Here is a 24,118-nt window from a genome sequence, read left to right on the forward strand (position 1 = left end):
CCTGAATAAATTATTTATAATCAGCTTCAGCCACAGGACTGGGGCCAGAAGCATTGTGTGTTGTGTGTGCGCTCAGAAGAGCAATTAAAACATTAATGTTTGTTTTATCTAAGTTTAAGTTTATTTATCACAAGTAAGGCTTACATTAACACTGCAATGAAGTTACAGTGAAATTCCCCTAGTTGCCACACTCCAGCACCTAAAGATATCAGTCCGCTCTCTTTGTTGGCACATGAGTGGGAACAGTGGGCATAGCCATGACCTGTTCTGTTCTGATTGTAGCAACCAGAAACAGTGCTGCAAAATGATCTATAAAGAAATTGTGACTGTTTACACTTGCAGTTGACAATTAGCTAGTAATTGACAATTAAGTAGCAATTGGATTTAGAAATTGACAATGAATGAACACATACACTTCTGACTTCATCCTCGTTTGTTTACAGTATTTCTAGCTTCTATTGGAGTAGAAACCAGAACGGACTAGCTGAACTCTTTATCTCACTTGGCAGGGAATTAGCTTCCTTCTGGGCCATCCATGGATTTAACTGTCCTCTCCCTTCATTTAGCTGGGGATTCCTCCGTATATAAATTCTATTACAACCATTATTAATATGAAACCATTTATCAATTTCAGACTCCTCTTTGTATCTGAACCATGCTTGTATCTATCAGTATCCTTTATACTTACTTGCATTTTCAGCTGACCAATCTTAAACACAATGGGCTAATTTGGTCTGCCCTGGTTTTCGTGGTAGTGATTTGTGACCTACCTCCCACCCATTCGAATTGAGATGGGCAAGACGCAATTTTCATTTACCCATCCCATTGACTGATAGTAGCATTGGGCCAAGCAAAACTTTCTCTGCTGTGTTGCTTTCTATGATGCCTACACAACAAGGGGGCATTGCAGTGTTATTTGGTGATCATGTGCTCCAGGTAGCCTGTTCCTCTTGAAAGCCCTCTACCACTGAAGAGAGGATGCACACGTGAAATTGTGGCTGATGAAAAATAATTGTGGAAGATTGGAAGGATGTCTCAGCAGGCATGGGAGGGTTCTCCCTGAGTTACTGACATCGTATTGGATGCTCTGGTCCTGAGTTGGTTTTCCAACTGAATAAAACAATGAGGCAATGACCAATGCATCTGATTCATGGTGACCTACAGCTGGCTTGTTAGGGGTTCCCACAAAAATGTCAATAATTGGGTTAATAAAAACATAAGCACTGGCCCCTCATGTCTACCCTGCCATTCAATAAGATCATGGCTGATCTTTTTGGGCACTCAGTTCCACTTACCCACTTGCTCACCACAACTCTTAATTCCTTTACTGTTCAAAAATGTATCTATCCTTGCCTTAAAAACATTCAATGAGGTAGCTTCAACTGCTTCACTGGGCAGGGAATTCCACAGATTCACAACCCTTTGTGTGAAGAAGTTCCTCCTCAACTCAGTCCTAAATCTGCTACCCCTTATTTTGAGGCTATGCCCCCTAGTTGTAGTTACACCTGCCAGTGGAAACAACTTCCCTGCTTCTATCTTATCTATTCCCTCCATAATCTTATATGTTCCTATAAGATCTCCTGTCATTCTTCTAAATTCCAATGGGTATAGCCCCAGTCTATTCACTCTCTCCTCATAAGCCAATCCTCTCAACTCTGGAGTCAACCTAGTGAATCTCCTCTGCGCCCTCTCCAATGCCAGTATATCCTTTTTCAAGTAAGGAGACCAAAACTGTACACAGTTCTCCAGGTGTGGCCTCACCAGCACCCTTGTACAGCTGCAAGTAATCTCGCTGTTTTTAAATTCCATCCTTCTAGCGATGAAGGACAAAATTCCATTTGCCTTCTTAATTACCTATTGGACCTGCAAATCAAGTCTTTGTGATTCTTGCACAAGGATACCCAGGTCGGTCTGCACGTTTTGCTCTTGTTCCTACCAAAATGGATGACTTCACATTTACCAACATTGTACTCCATCTGCCAGACCTCGCTCACTCACTCAGACTATCTTTATCCCTTTGCAGACTTTCAGCATCTTCTGCACACTTTGCTCTGCCATTCATCTTAGTGTCATCTGTGAATTTTGACACACTACACTTGGTCCCCAACTCCATATCATCTATGTAAATCATAAACAATTGCGGTCCCTGAGGCACACCACTAGTTACTGGTCGCCAACCAGAAAAAACCCATTTACCCTCGCTCTTTACTTTCTGTTAGTTAACCAATCCTCTATCCATGCTAATACATTACCTGTAACACCAAAATCAATAGATTAATATCAATAGGTCATTATCAATAGATTTGCCACACATGTATGAAGAAGCTGAGAACACAGAGAACCAGAAAATAACCAGCCTTGGACATGACCAAAACATATGAAACAGTATTGTAGGAGCCAAATGACATCTCGCACAGGCAAGATCCAGTCCAGAGTGTATCCAAGCAAGCCTAGCCCTCAAAAGGTAGAACCAATGAAGAACATTAAACTGAAGCAGACCACGTCTAATCCACAATGACAACAAACGCACTCCAAAGAGAATCGGCCACAATGGACTGCCGAAAAGTTGGGTATTTAAGTCTCGGTCCCAAGATGCCTTAATGTTAGCCAAAGGTGGATGAAAGAACTTTTAAATAATGTTATAAATGAGTGAAACAGAGCCCTTTAAAATGGGATTAACAACTAAACAAAGGTAAATGAGACTGTCAGGAGATGAAGAGGAAAGAAAGCAAAACATTTACTGGCAAAACTACAAATCTGCAGGTACCAAAAAAATTGAGACTTGGACACAGCATGCTCCCTTACTAGATAATCAAAGGAAGTAAATGTATTCAGAGAAAAAGGTCTTTAAAGGATTTCAAATCAAATCTGGACCAAAGGTGGAAGGCCGAATCAATTAGAGAAGGTGGAAAAAAATTGATTAGAATGGATGGGAATAGAGAGAAGTGGTTTCTGAATTTGAACCAGATGTAAGCTGAACACAATGCTATTTTGTGTATAGCGATTCATACAAAGCAGTAACTGTGAACATAATAAGGAAACAAGACGGACAGAGGCAAGAGTAATGTTCTGTAGTTTTCCCAGCAGGACTGTTATTACCAAAAAATAAATGAACCCAATTGATAAGTTTAGGACTACTGGCAGACCAATAATAATGCAAAAAATCTGGAAAAGTAAGACCTCCTTGAAATGTTGGTCTTTCCAAAAAGATATGATGAATTTCAGTATGTTTTTTATTCCAAGCAAAAGAGGAAATCAATTGGTCAAGAGATTTTTTTGTAAATGTTTTAATAAAAATAGGAAAATCTGATGTAAGTAAATAAATGTATGTAAAGTCATTATTTTGACACAATCGATAGCACCAGCAAGCAAAAGGGACAGCGTTGACCAATGGGAAAATTCCTGCGTTTTAATAAAGGTCTCAAAAATCATTGAAAATCACACCTCAAAGATATTCCCAAGGAAGTGGGCAATATGGTGGTAAGATGGTTAGCACTGCTGCCTCACAACACCAGAGACCAGGGTTCAATTCCGGACTTGGATGACGATCTGTTTGGAGTTTGCACATTCTCCCTGTGTCTGTGTGAGTTTCCTCCACAGTCCAAAGATGTGCAGGTTTGGTGGACTGGCCATTACTGTCCCAAGATGTGTAGGTTAAGTGGGTTAGCCATGGTACAATGTGTGGGAATACAGGGATAGGTCAGAGGGGAGGGTCTGGATTGAGGTGTTCTTTCGGAGAACTGGTGGACTCAATGGGCCAAATAGCCTCATTCTACTCTGTAGGGATTCTATGATTCTAAGTAAAATTTTAGAAGCCAAATTAAAGAGGAGTATATCGTAAGAATTAATCAGTAAAAGCAAACTTTTTCAAAATTTAGTTCAAAACTTCCTAAACTGAAGCAGTGTCAAGAACATTGGGTATTGACACAAAAGGGTCTAATATGTACAACAAAAGATCATCAGCATAAAAAGAGACTTTAAGACATAAATCACTTGTTTTATGCTAATGACAACCTTATAAGATTGAAAGAACACAAGTAGTTCAATAGTAATATCAACAAGAAGTGGGATAAAGGACAACCCTGTCTGGTGAGTGTGGAGGGGAAATTAGGCAGAGTTTTGACTTAGAATCTGACTTAGAATTTGTCAGTTTTGACTTAGAATCCCTACAGTACACAAAGAGGCCATTCGGCCCATCGAGTCTGCACCGACCACAATCCCACCCAGGCCCTACCCTCACATCCCTACATATTTACACACTAATCCCTCTAACCTATGCATCTCAGGACACTAAGGGCGATTTTAGCACAGCCAATCAACCTAACCAGCGCATCTTTAGACTGTGGGAGGAAACCAGAGCACCCGGGGGAAACCCACACAAACACGAGGAGAATGTGCAAACTCTACACAGACAGTGACCCAAGCTGGGAATCAAACCCAGGTCCCTGGAGCTGTGAAGCAGCAGTGCTAATCAGTGTGCTACCGTGCCTCCCCCATGAGTAGTAAAGATTAATACGGATTGAAGCTACAGGTGATGATTATAACATTTTAATCCATGAGATAAAACTAGATCAAAACTAATTTTTTCTAAAACTGAATTAAGAGCCCCATTCCACAAGGTTGAATTTTTTTCAACTTCTGAGGAAATTATAACTTCCGGAAGGAGTGGAGCCTTAGAATAAATAATATTAAATAGACACCAGATTAATCAGGAGAGACAATAGTTGACACAATAGGCTTCAAACAGAGGGCAAGAACTTTGGCTAGTAACTTATAATCCATTTTTAGCAGAGACATAGAGCGATAGGAGTATCACTCAGGAGGGGACCTTACCCTTTTGCAGCAATGATGAGAAGTTTGCCTGATTTAAAAGAAACTTACCATGAGAAAGCAATTCTGGGAAGATGAAGCTAAACAGGGGAGATAAATGAGAGGAGAATTTTTTTTTCAAAATCAGCAGAAAAATCATCAAGTGCTGGAACTTTACAACTATGTCGTGCCTTGATGGCTTGATCTACCTCTGGAGTGGAGAGGGGATTATCTAACCTAGACCTATTCACAGGGCACAAAGTTGGAATATCAAGCTTGTCAAAAAATGAATGAAAACTAGAATTGTCTGCTGCCTCAGAGGAAAATAGGGTAGAATAGAAAGTTTTTCATTGCTTGTTTATATGCTTGGGATTTAGTGTAGAAGTACCAGATTCAGTGCAAATTTCCATGTTCAGATTAGAGGTCACTGACTTCCAAAGTTGGTATGAGAGCATTTTGGCTTTTTCATCATGCCAATAATAATGTCTTGATTTCAGAAAAGCTGCTTAGTCTGGATAAAAGATCAAATGCTGTCTGTAATTAGAGTATTTCCTTTTCAAATTCAGGAGTTAGAGCAGAAACTGCATGTCAAACTGTAGTATAAGTTCACCTATTTCAGATAGGTGGTTTAAATGCTGCTTGTTGATCCTTGCAGCGTATGAAATGATCTGACCACGGACACAAACCTTCACTCATTGCCAAAGAATGGATACAGTTACATCAGAGGCCATATTGTTGTCTAAGAACAAATCAATCTGGGAGGTGACAAATTTAATAAATTCTTCACCCAAGAAAAGCACAGGATCAAAACTCCAAGTACATTGAGGGAGCACATTTTCAGGAAATCATAGTTTCATTAATAGGGGGTCTAATATAACAATGCTATGATATTCACTGGAGTCTAAAAGTGAAAGTTTACTATCCAAAAGAAAAAACATCTGTTCTTGAATAAGAGAAGAAAGAAAAAATTCTTGCTGTAGGGAAAGGAAAACGCAGAGGATCTGTAACCTTGTAAAGTAGTAGAAAGGAATTAATAACAGAGGCCAATCTAGCTAGCATAAGAGCATGAACCAGTTTTAGAATGATCAAGAGAAGGATTTAAAATGCAATTGAAATCCCAACCCAGAATCAGATGATGAGTGAGAAGTTAAGCAAAGAGGAGAAAAAGTTGGGGAAAAAACTGAACAGCATTCCAGTTAGGTGCATACAGGGTGGCCAGAATTACTTGTTCAATGAATATATGATACAATTGTACGACTGCATTAGGATCTGCAATGCATGTGAAATGGGGTATTTTGTGAATTAAAATTGCAGCATCCCACAACTTAGAGTGAAATTTGCAGTGAAAGATCTGCCCCGCCCATTTGGTCCCGAGTCTAAAATGATCTGAAGTGAGCAAATGAGTCTCTTGAAGAAAACCTTTGCAGGTGAGAAAACACCTTACTGTGTTACAGTAAGTGCCTAATCGGAAGATGAGGTGCTGTTCCTCCACTTTGTGTTGGGGTTTGCTGAAACATTGCAACAGGCAGGAAAACAGGATGGTGTGTTGAAGTAGCAAGCGACAGGAAGGTCTGTGTCCTGCTTGTGGGCAGACCAAAGATTCTCAGCAAAGCAGTCACCCGGTCTGTGTTTGGTCTGTCCAATATAGAGTAGATTGCATTGCATGCAGCAGATGCAATAGACCAGATTGAAGGAGGTGCAGGTGAAGTTCTCCTTCATTTGAAAGGGGCGTTTAAGACCTTGGACAGTGAGTAGAGAGGAGGTAAAAGGCAGTATTGCACCTTTACGACTACGTGGGAAGTGCTGTGGGCAGGGGTTGAGGTGTTGGGTGTGATGGAGGAGTGTCCGGGAGAGAGTGGTCTGTGTGGAATGCTAACGGGAGGGAGCAGATGTGTTGATTGGTGGAATCGTGCTAGAGTTGGTGGAAATAACGGAGGATGATCCTATGAATATGGAGACTGATGGAATGATAAGTGAGGACGAGGGGACCTATCCAGATTCTGAGAGGGTGGGAGGGGGAGAGAGCTGCAGGATGGATTGGACGCAGTTGAAGACCCTGTCAACCGCAGTGAGTTGAAAACCATGATTGAGGAAGATGGAAGACCTATCAGCTGCACTAGTTTGGAAAGTGGCATCATCAGAACAGATGCAGTGGAGGTGAAGGAACTGAGCGAAAGGAATGGCGTCCTTACAGGATGTAGGATATGAAGATCAGTAGTCAAGTAGTTGTGGGAGTCAGTGGGTTTGTAGGGGATGCTAGTGGGCGGTTTATTACCAGGAGTGGAGACAGAGAGGTCAAGGAAAAGAAAAGGAGTGTCAGAGTTGAACCATGTGAAGGTGATAGAGGGATGGAAATTGGAAGCAAAATTGATAACTATTTTCCAGGTCCAGAAGTGGCAACAAAATAGTCGTCGATGTATCAATAAAGGAGTTGTAGAAGAGGGACAGAGTAGCACTGGAATAGTAAATGCTCCACAACCCCTAAAGAGATAGGCATAACCAGGACCCACACAGATGCCCATAGCCACACCATTTATTTGGAGGAAGTGAGCCAACTTAAAGGAGAAACTGTTGAGTGAGAGAACCAGTTCAGACAGACGGAGGAGAGGGATGGTGGATGGGGATTGTTCAGGCCTCTGTTCCGAGGAAAAAGTGAAAGGCTTTGAGGCCAGCCTGGTGGGGAATGGAGGTATAGAGGGATTGGACATCTATGGTGTGGATGAGGCGGTTTGGCCTAGGGAACTGAAAGTCATTGATATGGCATAAGGCATCAGAGGAATCATGGATATAGGTGGGAAGGGACTGGACAAGAGAATGGATTCAATATAGGTGGAAATGAGTTCGGTGGGGCAGAAACAAGCTGACACGATGGGCCTACCAGGGCAGTCCTGTTTGTGGATTTTAGGAAGGTGGTAGAAGCAGACTGTCCGGGGTTGGAAGGCTATGACATTGGAGGCTGTGGATGGAAGATCTCCAGAAGAGATGAGGTCACTGACAGTCCTGGAAACAGTGGCTTGATGTTCATTGGTCGGATCATGGTCCAGAAGAGGTAGGAGGAAGCATTTGAGAAATGTCGCTCAGCCTCTGCAAGGTAGAGGTCCTTATGCCAGACAACTCCCACCCACCTGATGAAGGATCAACGTGTTCCAAAAGCTTGGGGCGTTTGCTACAAATAAACTTGTTGGATTTTAAGCTGGTATTATGAGATTTCTTTACGCTATTCCCAGCCCAGAGCAGACAAGAACCCGACAATTAAGGAACGGGCCTCATTATTTAAAAGTAATTAGCGGGCTTGAAGCCTAATTCAAATTCCCCCACCATTCACCCAGCTACCAGCAGGATCTGCACGGGTGAGCTTTGGTTTATATCCTGACAATCGTGGATGTCATTGCCACATTGGACCCCTTTAAAAATGGTGCCTAGATGTCCGTGAAGGCGGGCCAGCCATTACGCATGTTTTTACATGTAAAAGGTGGATGAGGCCCTGGTTTTCCTGCTGGTGGCAGCACTTTGTTTTTCAAGCCCTAGGATCTCATGCTAAATGAAACCAATTTGAAAAATTGGCAGGAGTGGTGCCCAAGAAAGATTGCCCTACATGTTGCTGCTGATGGATTGCAGCCCTAAGTAAAACCAATCTGTTACCCCTTATTTCCACTCATTTAGTGGTGAAACACTGACCGGCACGAAAAATTCTTAAGCTCTGTTCCTGGCCTTTTCAGTTAGCTGAACTCCACCGAGGCATGGAGAAGGGGTAAGGTATCTTCATATTTCCCTGTTTGGGAAGGAGGGGGGCATTATTTGTCTAATTATCTCTGAAAACTCAGAGCATGGCTTCATTGATCTGCACTGAAATGCTAGTAATCTCCATGTACTTCATCATCTGTGAAGGTTCTTGGCTCCCCACTGAGTATCTGTCAGATACAATGTAAAAACAAACAGTTTGTAATTTCTTTAACAAGCACTTCATATTCTGCAATGCTCCCATATTTTAAAAAATTGATTTCTCAATTCAAACTGTATGCAGACTTTTTTATTAGCGACATTAATCTGACTATTCCTCAAAGAACATTAATTATATTAGAGCAATCAGCCGCTGTTTCCTCTTCCATTAGAGCAGAATTTACTGCCCCTCTGCTAAAAGTTGATGTGAATGATTCATTCAGTTCACAGTTAACCCTGCTCTTTAAAACTGAACTGAATAATGAAATTGGCAGTACTGTGTTTCTATGTTTCTATATTCGGGATGAAGGCAATCAAAGGATATTAGTATAAAAATTAATTAAAAAGACAATGGAATGTTAGTCCTTAAAGATTACAATTTAAAGGGGTTTAAGTTTTGCTACATCTATGCAAAATCCCAGTTAGATCTTATCTGGAGCACTGCACAGTTACCAGCATTGCATCTTAAAAAGAATATAGTTACCTTGGAATAAGTGTGGTGCAAATTCACTAGAATGTTACTTTGGGGTTGGATTATGAGAAGCTTACTTAAACTAGACTTGTATTCACTGGAATATAGATGATTGAGGCGTGATTTAATTGGGAACTTTTAGACTTTGGAAAGAATTAATAGGGTAGATAGAGAATTATTTTTTCACTAGACTGAGACAAGAGGGCATTTGCTAACCTGAAGGATTTTCAATTCCATCAGCATAAAAGAAAAAATAGCAAATAAATTTCTTATCAACAACTTATTGACCCAAAATGTAGTAACAAGTTATTCGTGGAGTATCTGAGATGAATAGCAAAGATACATTTAAGGGGAAGCTGGTTAAGTACATGAGAGAGTATTTAGTATGTTATGTTGACAGGGTGGGAGGAGGTTTGTGTGAGCATAAACATTGGCTTTGATCAGTTGGGCTGAAGAAGCTGCTTCTGTGCTGTAAAAGTCTGTGCAATTATATATATGCAATTAAAATAAAAGTGACCGTGCTAAATCATAAATGTAGCATGTGATGCCAATATTATGATTGAATGCATGGACAGTTTTATTTCGCTCGCTTAGTCTGCTTACTTTTTACCAGTTCACTTGTAACACCAGTGAAACCTCAAATCATTTCAGTAAAAGGCTAAATGGCTGCCTTCAGTTTAAACTTTCAACATGAAACTTAATGGACAGGTGCACCATCCACAAAGCCACAGTAGTCAAATTGGTTTATATTAGTTTGGCAGCAGTTTGAGTTCTACAAAAGGAGAAGTAAATCAGCTAGGATTTCTGCTGCCGATAGTTATTGAGAAATTCTGGAAAGCGCTTATGTGTAAACCTAATGTAAGCACAATGAACTGTGATGCTTACAAGATCAAATAGCTGATCAGAATTCATGGTCTAGGGTCTTCTATAATTCAAGACCATTTAAGTAAACTACTTGAGGGTTGTTGTCCATCCAGATTCAGTGCCTGAGGAGAAGCGGTAAGAAAATGGAGGACAGTAATTGTGCTTACAGGTGTGTAAATATTAGTCTCATGAATATTGTCTTCTCTCACACAAGACAATAGATCCCACAGTATAATTAACATTAAAGTATTACACTTATAAATTTGTATGTTACACTTTATGTTGCTTCACAAATCATATCCTGAATATTTCAGCTTAAATGCCTCAATTCTACATTCTAAATACATAATTTGCATATTTATGAATGAGTTCATATATGACACAAAACAGACAGATATGTTCAAGAATTTGATTAACTGCCAACACCAAAATCCTATCTCTTAACAGTCCTTTCCCCTTGCCAGCCCATGAACATGAGCAGAAAATGACGCTGTTGAGTTAAAGACATGGACCCCAAGTTGTGGTTATATAGGCTACTGCAACAGTGAGGACATGGGGATTGCATTCATTGGTCCAATTGTTAGGTATGGGAACAATGAGGTGGAGCACCACACTAACAGTTGACAGGCTACATTCACAGAGGAGGAATGACCTCTTACAAGAAGGCTACTTTCAGCCTGAGACACTATCCTTAAATAATTAGCATTGGAGTGGAGTGGAGAGGAGAGGGGGAGAGATCACAAGAGAACAGATCATAAATTCGATTTAAATTCACTTAAAATCTAGACTGAATGATTCAGAATCACTATCACTAGGGACCTATATGCTTTAATTGCTATTTGTGACTCTCATATGGTTTCTCCACAAGAGTTCTAACCCTAATGGTACTCTCCGTTCACGCTGCTGGTTTTCTTTGGGTACCTATTTGATTAGAGCTGGAAATCTTCCATTCTTTCTGTTTCACTGGTAAGTAATATTTTTGATGTGGATATGCCGGCGTTGGACTGGGATAAACACAGTAAAAAGTCTGACAACACCAGGTTTAAGTCCAACCGATTTATTTGATAGTAAACTCACTAGCTTTCACCTGACGAAGAGGGTAACCTCGAAAGCTAGTGAGTTTACTATCAAATAAAGTAATATTTTGGCATTGGTACAATGCTTCCTCCCATTGACCTGATGCATATAGCACTGAGTCATATAGATCGGAGAAGCACAAGTTCCATCGCCAGTCAGCGCTGAGTATCCTGAGCTAGGAAACACTGGTGAAGAGCAAATTGAACTTGCCTGTGATGTCATCCACAGTCAAACATCCTACTGGCATTCATTGTCTCAGCCCAAATATGAAGAATGGCCACTTGAGTGAGATTTTAGTGAACTGTCTGTTCCAGCAGAACAGCCCCAACAACAGTCAGCACCTATAGGAGGATGAAAATTGTGTGGAAATTGACTTTAATAAAAATTAATTTTTTTAGAGTCTCAGATTCAACTTCTCTTGACCTGTCGGTGTCTTTTTTTATTTGCAGCACCTATGCACCCGTCAAACAGTTCCTTCGAGTGGATAAAGACAAGGTGAGTTAGATCCCAGAATTGACATTTTATTCAACCATTGGATGACAAAAAAGTAAGGTGCCACTGGAGGCAATTACTGAAAGGTTTTGAGTCTCCAAACTTTACCCAAATGAGTGATATCAGCACAGAAAGTTTCAAAATCAGGTTTTGTCTATCTAATATTGGCTTCAGAAAAGAAGGACAATGCAAATATTATAGTTAAAAAGGAAGAGTATGAAACAGTGGGATAAACATAGTGAAGCAGAAAATATGAAATGTAACATCTTTGAAAATAGATTAATCGTCAGGCTGGAGTTACATGTATCCAGGTTGTTAAAAGAAACAAGGGAGGAAATGGTGGAAATTCTGACAGTTATTTCCAAATGCTCTCGTAGGCGTGGTACTGGAGACTAACGGACTACTGTTGTACCATTGTTTATATTGTTGCTGCAGCTGTATAGGGCATTGGTGAGGCCGCAACTGGAGTACTGTGTGCATTTTTGGGCGCCGCACCTGCGCAAAGATATTTTGGCCTTGGAGGGAGTGCAGAGGAGGTTTACTAGGCTGATACCGGAGTTGAGGGGGTTGAGTTATGAGGAGAGGCTGAATAAACTGGGCTTGTACTCGTTAGAGTTTAGAAGAATGAGAGGAGATCTCATTGAGACGTATAAGATGATGAATGGGATGGATAGGATAGAGGTGGAAAGACTCTTCCCGCTCAAAAAAGACAATAGGACTAGGGGGCACAGCCTCAAGATAAAAGGGGGGCGGTTTAGAACGGAGTTGAGGAGGAACTTCTTCACTCAAAGGGTGGCGAATCTCTGGAATTCTCTGCCCGTTGAAGTGGTGGAGGCTGCCTCGCTAAATATTTTTAAGACGCGGGTTGATGGGTTTTTGATAGGAGAGGGGATTAAGGGTTATGGGGAGAGGGCGGGAAAGTGGAACTGAGCAGCGACAGATCAGCCATGATCTTATTGAATGGCGGGGCAGGCTCGAAGGGCTGGATGGCCTACTCCTGCTCCTATTTCTTATGTTCTTATTAAAGGCAGAAAGGGATAAACCAGGTAATTACAGATCAGCAGCTTGACCTCGGTGGTGGGAAAATTATTGGAAAAGTTCTGAGGCACAGTATCAGTCATCTTATGTTTTCTTTGTAACAGAGGTGGCTGAGGAGAGATTTTAATAGAGGTGAATAAAATTGGTTGGTCTAGATAGAGTGGGTAAGAAGATCCTAATTCTGTCTGCAAAGAGGTTAATAACAAGGGGGATTACATTTAAAGTAATTAGCAGGAGGATTAAAGTTCAGGAAAAGTTTTTTTGCGCAGAAGTTGGTGGGGATCTGGAACTAGTGATGGGGCAAAAATTTGCATCCTATTTAAAAAGTGTTTGGATATGCAGTTGATGGTGCAGCAAACTAATAGGCTTTGGTCCAAGAACTGGAAACAGAGATGAGGCTGGGTAGCTCTTTTTCAAGTGACACAGGCACAATGGACTAAATGATCTCCTTGTATGCCTTAATCTTCTATGATGTTAACCCTGGGTAGCAAATAATGGTTAAGTCTGTGTTTGAATTTCTGTGTATTAGGAAAGAGCTCCAGGCAACAGCATTTTGTTAGACAATCTAGAAGTCATCCCCAGTTTGTGCTGAAGGATCTGATTTCAGTGTATGCTGCATTGCTTGAGATGAAATCCAGCCAGGATTCCTACTCCTGATCCAGTGATCCCGAGTGGAAAGTGTGCTGCCTGTGTAGGCCTCATGACAACAGTACTGGGTTTGTCTGTGATGCCTGAGTGGGCGAATAACCTGACGTATGAAGAGTGATCACTTGGGCAAGGTGTAGAACTATATCCCTGCAGGACTCTGATCTCAAAAGATGCAAGAAGGAAAATTGGAAAATAGAAGTCTCTTCATCTATCAGTAATTACACTGATTAATAATTGAAGTTTAAAATCTGACCCCTGATCTTCACTGGTTAAAAATTGCTGTTTAAACTCTGACCCCCAATCTTTACTCAGGTGCAAATCTACAACCCAGCATTCTTCAAGTATATCCATGACAAGTGGACAGAACATCATGGGAGATATCCATCCACTGGAATGTTGGTCCTGTTTTTTGCTCTCCATATCTGTGATGAGGTAAGTGCTGCAGCCTGAAGTGGGAACCGTACTTTCAGTTGAGAGGCCAAGTTGAAAGGCCGAAGGCCAAACACCACTAATGTTGGAGAAAGGGTAAAGTTTAATCAGACTCTTTGTTACGCGCTTTCATTTCTTAGCTTCACATTTCACAGTTGGGAAAACTGAATGGGGAAATGAATTGCTAATTTTCTATAAGTTGAGATAGAGATTAGATGATGACAAGCTTGATTTTAAAGACTGAAGATTGTTCAAAGAAGAAAAAACTGAGAAAGGTAAGAAGTTCTGCCCTCTAAAGGGCATTAAAGTATGAAAGTATGAGTTTGGTAACTGTTTGTATTAACAGTTTAAAAGGAAAAAGAACATGTAGAAAAATATATCTGAAACCAAGGAGAAATGGGCAAAGCAGTGTTGATAAATGACAAGAAAGCTTGGTGAAGGAAGAGGGGTTAAAGTTGGGACCAACTGCCTGCTCTAAAACAAACCTGTTCAGAGCTGAGAGAAATGTCAAAAAGACTTTCTCCTGATATTGGAGCAATACTCAGTTCCATAGCACTATCGCCCTAAATTCAGAAATCTCATTCAGAGAGACCATTGCATGGCTATTATGTACCCTTGTGTATTGGGACAGAATAAGGGAGTTGGGCAGCTTAGACTGTCAATATAATCAAAAAAAATTGCCACCCAACAGAATGCAAAGTTATCTTGTATGTGCATCCACATGAATATTTATTCAAGAACCTTGACTGTTGGGTCCAAGAAGAAGAGAGATAACCCAGCTGACAACAGCCCATGCCGCTGTATGTGATATCACATAATTCAACTCATGTTAGACTAACAAGCTGAGCACAGAATTTATATTTTTAAACAAATATTTTTAAACAAAATAATTTTAAACAAAATTGGTTCTTGTAAACCTGGCACATGGTGGCAGAATGTAGAAAGCACATTTGCACCAATGATGCCTCACTGTGTAATTTCATAATCTCAATAATCTTGGGGAGCAACTACAAAATAGGGATCAGGACACATTTTCCTCAGCCTGGTTTCATCTCATCTATGTTAACTGAGGATTTCAGGAAGAAGAATCTTTGTGTCTAGAGAAGGTTCAAACATGGGACCACTACACAAATAAGGCAAGAGAACCCTTGACTAAAGAAAATAGGAGTAGGCCATTGAGCAAATAGCCTGCTCGAGCTACTCAAGATGTGGATATGCCAGCGTTGGACTGGGGTAAACACAGTAAAAAGTCTGACAACACCAGGTTTAAGTCCAACCGATTTATTTGATAGTCAACTCACTAGCTTTTGAGGTTTCCCTCTTCTTCAGGTGAATGGAGAGTTCTGGCCTCAGACAGAGCATATAAAGCACAGACAGTTTACAGATTACTGATTAGAATGCGAATCTTTACACCTAACCTGCTGTTCAAGTCCTAAAGTGGCCGACAATGTGAGTGGAAGGAGCGCTGATCACAGGTTAAAGAGATGTGTATTGTCTCCAGACAGTACAGTAAGTGAGGTTTTGCAAACCCAGGCAAGTCACGGGGATTGCAGATAGTGCGACATGAACCCAAGATCCCTGTTGAGACCGTCCTCATGTGTGCGGAACTTGGCTATCTGTCTCTGCTCAGTGACTCTGCGCTGTCGTGTGTCGTGAAGGCCGCCTTGGAGAATGCTTACCCGAAGGTTAGAGGCTGAATGCCCATGACCACTGAAGTGTTCGCCAACAGGAAGAGAACAGTCTTGCCTGGTGATTGTCGAGTGATGTTCATTCATCCGTTGTTGTAGCGTCTGCATGGACTCCCCAATGTACCATGCTTCGGGACATCCTTTCTTGCAACGTATCACGTAGACAACATTGGCCGAGTTGCAAGAGTATTTACCGTGTACCTGGTGGATGGTATTCTCACGTGTGAAGATGGTATCCATGTCGATGATCCAGCATGTCTTGCAGAGGTTGCTGTGGCAAGGTCGTGTGGTATTGTGGTCACTGTTCTCCTGAAGGCTGGGTAGTTTGCTGCGATCAGTGGTCTGTTTGAGGTTGTGTGAAGGCAAGAAGTGGGGGTGTGGGGATGGCCCTGGCGAGATGTTCGTCTTCATCAATGATATGTTGAAGACTCCGGAGAAGATGTCGTAGCTTCTCCGCTCTGGGGAAGTGCTGGACGACGAAGGGTACTCTGTTCACCGTGTCCCGTGTTTGTCTTCTGAGGAGATCGGTGCGGTTTTTTGCTGTGGCGCATCGGAACTGTTGATCTATGAGTCGAGCGCCATATCCTGTTCTTATGAGGGTATCTTTCAGTGTCTGGAGGTATCTGTCCTGATCCTCCTCATCTGAGCAAATCCTGTGTATACCGAGGGCTTGTCCGTAGGGGATGGCTTCTTTAACATGTTTAGGGTGGAAGCTGGAGAAGTGGAGCATTGTGAGATTGTCTGTGGGCTTGCGGTACAGTGAGGTGCTGAGGTGACCGTCCTTGATGGAGATGCGTGTGTCCAAGAATGCAATTGATTCTGGGGAATAGTCCATGGTGAGTCTGATGGTGGGGTGGAATTTGTTGATATCATCATATAGTTGTTTCAGTGATTGTTCACCATGAGACCAAAGGAAGAAAATGTCATCTATGTATCTAGTGTATTGCATCGGTTAAAGATTCTGTGCGGTGAAGAAGTCTTGTTCGAACCTGTGCATGAAGTTGTTGGCCAATATGCTTTTCTTATCTGCCTTCCATAAACCTTGACTCCCTTGTACATCAAAAATCTGTCAAATTCAACCTTGAATATATTTAATGGCCCAGCCTCCATTGCTCTCTGGGACAAAGAATTCCAAATACTAATGATCCTCTGAGAAAAGAAAATCATAGAATCCCAACAGTGCAGAAGAAGGCCATTTGTCCCATTGAGCCTGCACTAACAATGATCCCACCCAGGTCCGATGCCCATATTTCCAAGTATTTATCCTTCTAATCCCCTTGACACTCAGGGCGCGATCAGTGTGGTGAACCGGTAAGATCAGGTGAGAGGCAAAAAACCTGTTTCGTACCCAGTTTCTCACCTCTCATGATGTTATCAGCCTCATTGTGCTGACAAAATCAGCCTCATGACCAGGCCACCTCTCAGGTTCATTTGTACACAGAGCACTGGGAGATCAGGGTGCCTACACAATGGTGCCCCGACAGCTCAGCAGCCGGCTTATTCTCTTCCATTTTCATGCTTGTTTGGTGCTTAGAATTTTTTGGTAAGGTCACCCCTAAGGGCGAATTTAACATGGCCAATCAACATCTGTGCAGTGTGGAAGTGAACTGGAACACCCGGAGGAAACCCACGCAGACACAGGGAAAATGTGCAAACTCCACACAGATAGTCACCTGAGGCCAGAAGGGAATCCACGTCCATGGTGTTGCAAGGCAGCTGTGCTAACCACTGTGTCACCATGCCATCCTATCTCCTCATCTAAGTCTTAAATGGGCAACCCTTTATTTTGAAACAGTCCTCGTAGTTCTAAATTTCCTCATGAGGGAAACATTCTCTCTGCACCTACCCAGTTAAATCCCCTCAAAATCTTATGTTTCAATTAGGTCACTTCATATTCTTCTAAACTTCACTGGGTATAGGCCTAACCAGCTCAATCTTTCCCCAGTAGTCAACCCCTTCAGCCCAGGAATCAATCAAGTCACCATTCTCTGAGCTGCCTCCAATGCAAGTATTCCCCTCCTTAAGTAGGGAGACCAGAGCTGCTATATTACTATAGCTGCAGTCTCACTAATGCCCTGTTCAATTGTAACAAGACCTTCTTACCTTAATACTCCATCCCCCTTGCAATAAAGGGCAGCATTCCATTTACTTTCTTAATTACTTGTACCTGCATGCTAACCTTTTGTGATTCACATACAAGGACACCCAGATCCCTCTGTATTGCAGCATTCTGTTTCCACTTAAATAATATTCTGTTTTTCCATTCTTCCTCACAATGTGGACAGCCTTTCATTTTCCTACGTTATGCACCCTCTGCCAAATTTTTACCCACTCACTTAACCCTTTACAGCCTTTCCGTGATGTTGAAAATGGCAGAACAGCCTGAACATGGCACTTCCCATTCCCACCCTGAACATAGCACTTTCCACTTCCACTGTGGTGGGAATGGGAACAAGTCATGGTTACATATGTGCAATTCATCGAGGCAGCTGACCATTTAACTCAATCACTGCTTCTAGTGTTTGGATTTTTGTACCCAGGAATGTGCAAGTAGACCCGGTAAGAGGAGCTAGACCTGGTAAGAGGAGGTACTCCTTTGGAGAGGTAGGGTACCCCCATTGTGCTTGGCCTCAACACCTTTGGGGAGATCCAGTGCCACGGATGGAGTTGTGTGTTCTTCGGATCTGTTAAAAGTAGGCATGAACAAGTGAAAAAAGTGCATAAACTCATTAATTGTTCACTCACTGAAACTGTAAACCGAGCTGTCAAAATCAGTTGCCAAAGCTGTCAAAAAGACTTCTCAAGTGTCATGAGGAAAGTGCCGGAGCAATGAGGCAGACCTTTTGCCCTGCCCAAATCCCTTCCTGACATCTTCCTCACTACTTGCAGAATTGCCCGCCCTGACATATACTATAGCCTGCCTCTCAGGTCCGAAAATCCAAGCTGTTTTTAAAGGTTTTGTTCCCAGAGTCGGGAATTCTCCTGAACCTGTGCAACCAACTCTTGGATGAAAATCTAGGCCCCTTTTACCCTCCTCACCCCTTGCTTTTCTATCTATCTCTGGATTCTCAGTAGATTTGGCTACAGTACAGGCTTCCCTTCATCCAGTTCATTAAAATAGATTGCATATAGTTGAGAGCTGATCCCTGCGGCACTCAACTAATCATAGTTTGCCAATTGAAAATGACCTTGGCTCTCTGTTTCCTGTCAGTTAGCCAGTCTTCTATCCACACAAGTATATTACCTCCAACACCAGGAGTTCTTATCTTGTGCAGTAACCTTCTGTGTGGTATCTTACCAAATATCTTTTGGAAATCTAACTACGTGACATCTGATGGCTCCCCTTTTATCCACCTTGTTTGTTACATCCTCAAATAACTCTAATAATCTTTTCAAATATGATTTCCCTTTCACAAAACCGTGTTGACTGCTTGATTGTATTATTATTTTCTAAATGTCCTACTACTCCCTCCCTAACAGTAGATTCCACCATTTCCCAATAACAGATGTTAGGCTAAGGGTGACCAACTGTCCCAGTTTATTATAGATTGTCCCTCATTTTGACTGTGTAACTTGAGGGATGCCTTTTGTCCCTTATTTAGTTTCATGCTTTCTGTCTCCTTTTTTGAATCCTCATCTTCTTCAGATGCCATCTTTTATAACATTGGCATTCATGGCTCTTCAACAGATAGCAGCCAACGTCTTGGTGGTGTTCTCAAATATTACACTTTTCTGCTTCTTAAGTTGTTGGTATATTTGCTTCTTTGTCTCCCCCTTGATCTGCTACTTTCAATTTTACTGGTCAATAACATATGTTCCAGTGTCACTCTCCTAGGTACTTGCCCAAAGAATTTCTTGAACAGAGGCATTTTATTTCCAAAATCTAGGGAATTTTGGAAGATTACAACCATTGTGTGTGTTTCCTCCAGATGTTCCGGTTTCCTCCCACAGTCCAAAAGACATGCTGGTTAGGTGCATTGGCCATGCTAAATTCTCCCTCAGTTTACCCAAGTAGGCTCCAGAGTGTGGCAACTGGGGGATTTTCACAGTAATTTCATTGCAGTATTAATATAAGCCTACTTGTGACACTAAATAAATGAACAATGCATCCACTCTCTTTGCAGCCACTTCTTTTAAGACTTTAGGCTGTCAGGTCCAAGGAACTTAGAGCACATCCCTCCTCGTCTTCCTGCTGTTGAGCAATTGGAACAGTTTTCACCTCACTTGTTGGAGGAGTGGTGAAGTGATAGGTTCTGGCGTCAGTAAATGATGGGCTCTGGAGTCTGAAGGCCATCCAGCAGCTCATGCATATTATCAGGCTTGCAGCAGCTGCTGGATTTCATGTTTGATCTCGGGCTATGGCTCCTGCCAAAGGCTACATAAAGGCTGTGTTAATGAGCTGGTATTCATGATGTGGAGATGCCGGTGTTGGACTGGGGTAAACACAGTAAGAAGTCTGACAACACCAGGTTTAAGTCCAACTGATTTATTTGATAGTAAACTCACAAGCTTTCGAGGTTTACCTCTTCGTCGGGTGAATGAAGAGTTCCGGCCTCAGACAGAGCATATAAAGCACAGACAGTTTACAGATTACTGATTAGAATGCGAATCTTTACACCTAACCTGCTATTCAAGTCTTAAAGTGGCCAACAATGTGAATGGAAGGAGCACTGATCACAGGTTAAAGAGATGTGTATTGTCTCCAGACAGTACAGTAAGTGAGGTTTTGCAAACCCAGGCAAGTCATGGGGGTTACAGATAGTGCAACATGAATCCAAGATCCCTGTTGAGACCGTCCTCATGTGTGCAGAACTTGGCTGTCAGTCTGTCTGGAGACAATACACATCTCTTTAACCTGTGATCAGTGCTCCTTCCACTCACATTGTTGGCCACTTTATGACTTGAATAGCAGGTTTGGTGTAAAGATTCGCATTCTAATCAGTAATCTGTAAACTGTCTGTGCTTTATATGCTCTGTCTGAGGCCGGAACTCTTCATTCACCTGACGAAGAGGTAAACCTCGAAAGCTTGTGAATTTACTGTCAAATAAATCGGTTGGACTTAAACCTGGTGTTGTCAGACTTCTTAATGAGCTGGACCAGGAAAAACAGGCAGCTTCAGGTTACGAGGCAGAGCATAATTCAAGAGCCCTCTCCCAGTTGGGCTGGAAATTAGGCCATTATATTCCATATGTTGGTCAATTTTCACATTAATGCATTTTATATATTAATAATTGCCCTGTTTTGTTGAATTTTTCTGAGGTCTTACATTCTGATGACATATGCACAGTTCCCAAACACGTATTTGCAGTTTGATCTCGGGAAAGTTGGGTTAGTAAAAATAGAATGATTGCAGCCTTGGACCCTGCATGTGAGCTATGTATTCATGAAGGCAGCCAGGTGTAGGTGCAGACAAGGATTAGTCTGTTTCATAAGGAGTTATTACCACCATAATATATTATTGTTAAAACAGCCGTGCCCCATAGCCAAAATGCTTAAGTTCCATTTCGTGAAGTTCACTGATGAGAGCACAACATGGCTAATATACTAATGTGTGCACCATTTAAGATGAACAGATTAGACCCCATCTAGAAATGCTGCTCAATGCTATGTTGTAAGAGCGTGTAAAGTAGGGTGACAATGTGGTTTGCACCACTGCCTCACAAATCCAGGGATCCAGGTTCAATTTTGCCTTTGGATAAATGTATGGAGTTTTCACATTTCCTCCAGGTGCTCTAGTTTACTCCCACAGTTGAAAGATGTGCAGGTTAGGTGATTAGCCATGGTCAGAGCTTCGCATTATGAGGATGGAGGGGTCCTGGGCGGAATGCTGTTTTGGAGAATCAGTGCAGGCTCAATGGCCAAATTGCCTGTAGGGATTCTGTAGCAGATTCTGCTAAGTTCAGCAATGGAAGTGCAGAAAGGCCATTCAGCCCATCTCAGATCTATGTATTGTAGCAAATCTATCATTTTCAAGGGTCAGAGACACTTTGATCATAATCATCATGCAACAGTGAACCGCATAGATCAAATTAAATCAAACACAGGTCCCTCACTTTCAGAAAGAAGTAGGGAAGCTAGGAATCAAACCCGGGTCCTTGGTGCTATGAGGGAACAGTGCTAACCACTGTGCCTGCATGCTGTGTATCTCCAAGTGCATTGTCCAGGCTGGCATTGTTAAGTGGGATTGAGCACCATATATATGGTTAAAAAGAGATTGTCATATCTAAGGCTCTTCCAATAAGCAGGTTAGACAGATTCATTGAGGTTGCAAGGACTGTAATTGGATTACGCGGGTCTTATTGAATCCTGTTATGTTTGCTTCCACAGGTGAACGTGTATGGATTTGGTGCTGATAGCAGAGGAAACTGGCACCACTACTGGGAGAACAACAGATATGCTGGAGAATTCCGAAAGACTGGAGTGCATGATGCAGATTTTGAGGCAAAAATAATAAACTTACTGGCTGAAGCTGGAAAAATCAAAGTTTTCCGAGGAAACTGAAAAGTAGCTAATTATGCAGTTGATATTTTTAAGAGGAAGACATGAACTTCACAATAACTTGCTGTTCTTCCTCACCATGTGGATCTGTGACAATTATCCCTTAATCATATAGTGAACATTTTTTTTATCATGTTGAAAGATCAGAAGAACTCTGGAATAAAGAAAACAGAACAGCTGCTAATTTGGTATTACCTTCAAAAATTGACCAAATCCAAATGGTTTCACTTCATCGGATCCATTTCAAGATGGCTGACCAGTACCTTGGTGACTGATGGATAGCTAGCTCAATGTGCAATGTTATATAAGAGAATTTAGATGTTGCCGAGGACAATTTTAATGTTTGAGTTGTGAGGTAAAATCAAGGACGAATGTGACTACATATCACCCAAATATAGTGAGGAGATGGGGTGGGGATAAAAGCTGAAAATTTGCATGTGTTGAATAGGGTCCTGTCTTTTGGTTGAACTCCTGTGGATTTGTTTAATCAGGTAGTTACTGAATGCCACTTTTTAGTTTCAGACTGAGATTCAGACAATTGGAGCTATGATCTGGGTCACTGGAGTCAAATTTGGTGTGAGTTAGAATACAGCCAGTGGCAAAATTGTGGCTTGCACTTCAACTGGAACCAAGCACAGTCTTAATCATTCCACAGTAATAGAGATCTCGTGAGTCTCACATATGAATCTCCATTGAAAAAGAAATATATGATGACAGATTTGCTGCTTGTAGCTATGAGAATTGCATGTTTCTGGCTTCCAACATAAATGTTGGCAGTGGGGAAATAAATAGGAGCGAGTAGTGCAGAGAGAGTGTGGAAATCCATTTTAGCATTGTTCCCTCGGATCTCTTATGATGCCATCTTGGTTGTCCTTTAACTGTACTGTATGAGAAATAGGAAATGTGGTATGTATTTTACTGTTACTTTGGGTTTGCAATAATATTTGAGATTAGATTTCTGCCTTCAGAGAATTTGTGACGCACCAAAAGACACAAGGCCTAAATCCCACCAACACAGCACTAGGAGTTGAAGGTTTACGCAAAGAATTGGCTGATATTAACAGCTGAAGATCTAATCTGCACTTCAAGAAAAAGTTTAAAAATTATTTTTATGGTCCTCTTTGTCTAGGATTTGAGCCCCTCAAATCCTCTGGGCAGAATGGGTCTATGTACAAAACTTTGCGGCAGCTTCCCATAATGTCACCACAAGTTTCATTGTTAGACTGGGGAAAATGAGGAAAGAGATCCTGCTGTCTCACCAATGTGGCCACACTGGGCTTATGCCTCTTAAAGGCACAGACCTTGCTCTTCACATTTTGAAAATCCTGGGGCAACCCAAATGGGACAAACACTCAAAGTAATGTGTGCTGTCCCAGATTCCTCATAGTAGTACCTAGTGTAACCAAGGCATAGTAGGGAGGGCCATAAAGATCATGGGTTCTGTGCACGCCTGGAGGCAGTCCTGCCTTCAGCCCAATATAAACCACTTTAGCTTTCTAGCCCAATGTAAACAGTGCAGTTAGAACAGCATTGGCACCAAGGCACAAGAAAACACAATATTATAGGTGTCTTGTAGGCTTCCTGCTTGTCATTATTTCTATATATGAAGAATGAACAAAGCATTAGGAACTATTGTAGATTTTATATTTGTTCTCCTGTCCCTTCCCGTTGAATAAAAAACAAATCCATTCTTCTTGAAGTATCAATTTGAAGAAGAAAATGGCACTGAAAATATTGAAGTCCATCTTTGTGTTTGTTGCTTCTGTTATTTTTAGTTACATAACTCTCAGATCTGTCAGATCCCTTATAGTTGGGAAAGGATTTCCCCTTGCTGAGGACTATTACTTGAACTTTGTTTATAGAAGGAACCTTGCCTTCAACCCACCTCTCTTTTAAGCATTAGGCATCAAAAGAAATCTTCTCCACATGCCACACCTGAGTATCTTTTATTGAAACAGTTTATGCTAATATTGTGGCCAGGGAACCTGGTGCTGTTAAATAAATAGCAGTAAAAATATCCAGTGTTACAGCACTGGCCCTGTGAAATCATCTGGACGGTGGGGGTGGGAAAGGGGTTCAGGGTGCTGGGTGGGGTGAGGTAGTGGTGGTGGTGCATTTGATCACCCTATGACAGACAGTGAACATAAAGACCCAAAAATAACA

General features: G+C 41.6%; 1 protein-coding gene across 5 annotated transcripts in view; it reads left to right on the plus strand.

The window, feature by feature from the left end:
- st3gal2 (ST3 beta-galactoside alpha-2,3-sialyltransferase 2) overlaps positions 1 to 23,675 on the plus strand; it is a 458,059-nt gene extending 434,384 nt beyond the window's left edge. For all 5 annotated transcript variants that reach the window (XM_080187249.1, XM_080187247.1, XM_080187252.1 and 2 more), the window contains 3 exons: positions 11,611 to 11,656; positions 13,652 to 13,771; positions 21,785 to 23,675. In XM_080187249.1, the coding sequence (XP_080043375.1) occupies positions 11,611 to 11,656; positions 13,652 to 13,771; positions 21,785 to 21,958 (340 nt within the window). In that variant the 3' untranslated portion in view covers positions 21,959 to 23,675. The remainder of the gene's footprint in view (positions 1 to 11,610; positions 11,657 to 13,651; positions 13,772 to 21,784) is intronic.
- Positions 23,676 to 24,118: the final 443 nt, after the last annotated feature.

Source organism: Carcharhinus amblyrhynchos, chromosome 4, assembly GCF_965287045.1.
Source record: "Carcharhinus amblyrhynchos chromosome 4, sCarAmb.v2.hapA, whole genome shotgun sequence".
In the NCBI taxonomy this organism is placed as follows: Eukaryota; Metazoa; Chordata; class Chondrichthyes; order Carcharhiniformes; family Carcharhinidae; genus Carcharhinus; species Carcharhinus amblyrhynchos.